The following is a 4350-nucleotide window of genomic DNA, read 5'->3' on the forward strand; positions in this document are numbered from 1 at the left end:
CCCCTCCTCCGCGTGCCCCCGGCCCGCCACGTCACAGATGGTCTGAGCCGTGTCCAGCACCCCCTGGGAGGGAACAAGGGGGTCAGGATGGGCTGCCCCCGCTCCCAGCCAGCCACTGCCCTCCCAGTCCCCCCAGTTCAGTAGGGGCTGGGGAGCACCGGGAGACCCCCACGCCTGCCCCTAACTTCCCCCGAGCAGCCCCCGGCCAACAGTGCCCTGCGGCTGGGGCCGACGGGGAGGATTTGGCACCCAGCAAGTCCTGACCACTGGGTTAAAGTGGGAGGTATCCCATCCCAGCAGTTCCCTGCAATGGGGAGGGACTAGAAGACCCCGCTCCCCAGGAACTCCCTGCCCCTGGGAAGGACTGGGAGAGCCCAACCCCAGCCCTGGACGCCTGGGTCCTCTCCGTCCTGGGAAACAGCCCCCTATGCTGGGTCAAACTGGGAGCCTCCTCCTGCCACTGGGCTGTCCTGGAGCACTCCGCGATGCCCCCTCCGCCCCTCAAACTCTACAGGGTCAGGGAGAAGACCCCGGCCCTGTGCAGCCCCGCCTCCTGCATAGCCCCACCCCAGAGGCGTGGCCAGCAAAAACGGGCAGTACCTCCCGGAAGGCGTCGTAGGCCTTGGCCACGCCCTCGCGCAGGTCGGCTGGCGGCTGCCCCCGGCGCTGCCTCCGCGTGGGCCTCCGGGCAGGCAGCGCCCGCGGCGGCGGGGGTGTGGGCGACAGGATGTCGTAGACGGTCTCCGCCGTGGCCTGGGGAGTCGGGGAGAGGGTGAGAGCGGGGGGTCGGGACCCCGGACCCCTGCCCTCACCTGTATGGCCTGCACCAGGCGGTTGCTGAGCTCCAGGGCGGCGGCGGCCGTGGAGGTCCCGAAGGAGGCGGCGCCGCGCTGCAGCCCCCGCATGAGCCGCCCGTCCTTGCGGTACTGCTCGATGGGCAGCCAGAACAGGTCCCGAAGGCCGTGAACTGGAGGGAGGGGAAGGGGCACAGGTTGGGGGGAGGGGCTGAGACGCCCCTAAAACCCAGGCCACTCCCCCAGTACCATCCCCCCCTCCCCACCATGTTCCCAGGGCCCCGAGGCAGGGCAATAGCCCCCGCGTGGGGTAGGTGATGGGCGCCTCACCCAGCTGGACCACAGAGTGCATGGGGCCGACGCCGCCCAGGATCCCCGGGAGCTGGTTCTTGCGGATGTCGCTCAGCCACTCGGTCAGCGCGTAGCTCAGCACCTTGTCCACGCCCAGCAGCCTGCGCCAGCAATGCAATATGGGAGCTGAGCACCCAGGGCAGCGTGGGATAGAGGGGGAGCTGGGGACCCAGGGGGCCATGCAAGGCCTGGTGGGACGGAGCTGAGCAGGGGCAGGTGGGGCTGTGGGTCACCCCGACCCCCCTTGCAACTAGGGAGGTTGGGGGCGGGGTTACCGAGCAGGGAGGTACCTCCCTGCCCCCTGGCCCCACCCCCTGGCCCCGCCCCCACTTACCCATGCCGGCAGCAAAGACGCTTTAGCTTCAGCTCCGAGCAGTTGAGCTGGGCCAGGCCAATGAGGATCCCGGCAAAAGTGCCCTAGGGGAGACGAAGGGTTAAACAGCCACCCCCCACCTATCCTGAGGCTCCGCCCCCCCATGCCTGTTTCCACACCGGGCACCTGGGCAGGTCCCCGAGGCTCCGCCCCAAAGCCCCACTCACCACCTGGTCCATGGTCACGTGCTTGCCGTGATAATCCAGCCAGATGGGCACCTCCGAGGTGAACCGGAACTCCCTGGGGATCAACCAATCAGGACAGAGAGCTGGAGAGACGGGTGGGTGAAGGGGGCGGGGCTTGCACCGGGCAGGGAACATAGTGTCCCACCCCAGAGCTGGCTGCATCCAATGGGGACACCATGTATCCCCAGCACGGTGCCCCCAGAGCTGGCCGTTGACACATTCCACCCCAGAGCCAGCTGCATTTCAGCCCCGTCTCCAGGGCCCGAGGCCCTGCTCCAGGGGCAGCCACATCTCTGTTCTACTCAGCTGCCGTGTCCCCCCCACAGAGATGGCCGCACCCTAGTGTCTGGCTTTGTATCCTCAGCCCCACCCCAGAGCCGGCTGCATCTGTTCTACTCAGCCGCCAGCACAGCCCACCTCAGACCCAGCTGCAGCACAGACCTGGATGCCCCAGCCCTGACCAACCCACCATCCCAGAGGCGGCTGCATCAGTTATACTCAGCTGCTGTCATGCTCCACCCCAGAGCCAGCCACATCTCACTGAGAGGCCCGATACCCCCAGCCGCAGTCCCCACCTGAAGTAGATGGGCTGGTCGGCGGAGGACGAGGCGGTGGAGGACGAGCTGTTCTCGCTGTACGTGGTCTCCATGGAGGACGTCAGGTCGGCTCCTCCCGGCCCGGGGGTCCTGGACACCCCTTCCTGCTCCTTCCCCAGGGACTCTGGCTCGGGGGCAGGGCTACCTCGGACCCCGGCATCCAGGCGGGCTTGTTGGGGGGGAGGGAGGAGTTGGAATCAGCCCTTCCTAGCCCACGCTGGGCCTCAGTTTCCCCAGCAGCCCACACATGGGCCCCACCTAGTGGTGACAGGGGGTGCTGCAACACGCCGGTGCTCAGATACATTCCTACAGCACCGAGCGCAGAGACCACCCCCACCCCCCAGTGCCTCGGTTTCCCCAGCAGCAGGCAGGGTTTGGGGCTCCTAAACCCCCATCCCTCCCCCCAACCCCAAGCTTTCTTTACCTTCTGTGCCTGCCTCCATGGGAACCACAGGGTGAATGCCAGCTGCCAGGCTAGTGAAGAAATCCTTCAGGAAGAACAAGGCATCCTGGGGGGTGGAGGAAGGGGAGAAAGACAGGGTCAGAGCCCCCCACACCTGATGTAGGGAGGAGACCGGGGGGTGGGGGGCGAAGGGAAGGGGGGAATCTATGTTGGCTCCCAGCAGGGAAAGGGTCAACCTGCTTGGAAAATAGAGGGGGGCATCTTCCCCCTCCAGCCTGGGCCTGGTTTTGCAGTGCTGGGTGGGGAGGGGCAGTCTCCTCCCACCCATCCGGGGGTGTTGCTGGGGTCCCCAGGGAGGAGGTGTCTGCGGGGTCAAGGGGCAGAGTTCAGGGCCTAGCGGAGTTCAAAGTCCCTTCAGGGTCAGGGACCAGGGCCTTGGGGACGTCAGGGTCCCTGGGGGGTCATAGGTCAAGGGCTACAGAAGGTCAGGATCCCTGAAGGGTAAGGGATCAAGGCTTGGGGAAGTTCGGGGTCTCCGTGCGGTCAGGCAAGCCCTAGGGGCAGTTCACAGTCCCTGCGGGGTCAGGGGTCACCTGGTCAATGTTGAGGCGCAGCGGCATGAGAGACACGCGGAGGCAGCACTCGGGACCCCCCAGGCCGGCCTCGGGCAGCACGTGCAGCGCCTTCACCGTCAGCTGGGGAGGGCGACATCAGGCTAGCTCCATGCCCCCCCACGGCCCCCAAGGTCCCTGCCCACCCCAGCCTGGGGGATCCTGATCATCCCCCTGCCCTTGGCCCCAGCTCCCCCCTCCGCCCCAGGCCGGCAGGCCCTACCATGTTGGCGTGGGCGCGCCGCGGCATGCGCTCGCTGGTGTACAGGTACAGGAACTTGTTGATCTGGGACGAGGCCAGGCGGTCGCGCACCTCCAGCTCCTGCACCAGCAGCACCTGGCGCCCGGCCGGCTGCTCCTCCGCCTCCGGCGCCCCCCCGGCCCCTGCCTCCGCCCCAGCAGGGTAGGTCTCATGCTGGAAGCTCACCTGGGTGGAAGGAGAAAGGGGGGTCCGTCAGCAAGGTCTAGCCCCAAATCCATGCCCCAGAGCCTGCCCCCTTCCCCGGCCACATCCCTCCTTGGCCTGCAGCCCTGGGTCCTGAGGCAGGTGAACAGCTCCTAAGTCCCACCCCTTTCCCTTGGCCACGCCCCCAGCCAACCACGTGGGGACCAGCAGATCTCTATCCCAGGCGGGGCAGGGAGTGAAAGGGAAGCCCCTTTTCTCCTAATCATGCCCCCAACTAGCCCCACCCTGTCCCTGGCTGGCCCCACCCCTTCCCTTAGCTCCACCCCTCCATGCCAACTAGCTCCGCCCCCTCAGCCCCACGTGCTGTGGCAGGCCAGGCGCTATGCTCTGCCCCCCGCACCTTGGTGAGCTGGATCTCCATGAGCATGTTGTGCTGGCGCCCCGCGCCGCCCTGCGCCCGCCAGGTGTTCTGGGGGCGGCTGGCGAGGGTGGGGCGCGACGGGGACCCGCGGGGGCTGCCCAAGCCGGGCTTCATCCTGCGGGCAAGGGGGGGGCAGGGGTCAGCCAGCCCCAGGCCCCACCCCCTTCCCCTCAGCCCCTACAAAGCCCTGCCCCTTTCCCCAGCCGTGCT

The 4350-nt window shown here is 67.7% G+C and overlaps 1 protein-coding gene across 1 annotated transcript in view; it reads right to left on the bottom strand.

The window, feature by feature from the left end:
- ATG2A (autophagy related 2A) overlaps nt 1-4350 on the bottom strand; it is a 23562-nt gene that overhangs the window by 653 nt on the left and 18559 nt on the right. Inside the window, exons 30-40 of the mRNA XM_025214922.1 lie at nt 4120-4255; nt 3537-3740; nt 3296-3397; nt 2724-2808; nt 2279-2468; nt 1686-1758; nt 1480-1562; nt 1125-1246; nt 813-967; nt 601-753; nt 1-63 (exon numbers count right to left, since the gene is read on the bottom strand). Of these exons, the coding sequence (XP_025070707.1) occupies nt 1-63; nt 601-753; nt 813-967; nt 1125-1246; nt 1480-1562; nt 1686-1758; nt 2279-2468; nt 2724-2808; nt 3296-3397; nt 3537-3740; nt 4120-4255 (1366 nt within the window). The remainder of the gene's footprint in view (nt 64-600; nt 754-812; nt 968-1124; nt 1247-1479; nt 1563-1685; nt 1759-2278; nt 2469-2723; nt 2809-3295; nt 3398-3536; nt 3741-4119; nt 4256-4350) is intronic.

The sequence above is a fragment of the Alligator sinensis genome, unplaced genomic scaffold (genome assembly GCF_000455745.1).
Source record: "Alligator sinensis unplaced genomic scaffold, ASM45574v1 scaffold1302_1, whole genome shotgun sequence".
NCBI lineage: Eukaryota > Metazoa > Chordata > Crocodylia > Alligatoridae > Alligator > Alligator sinensis.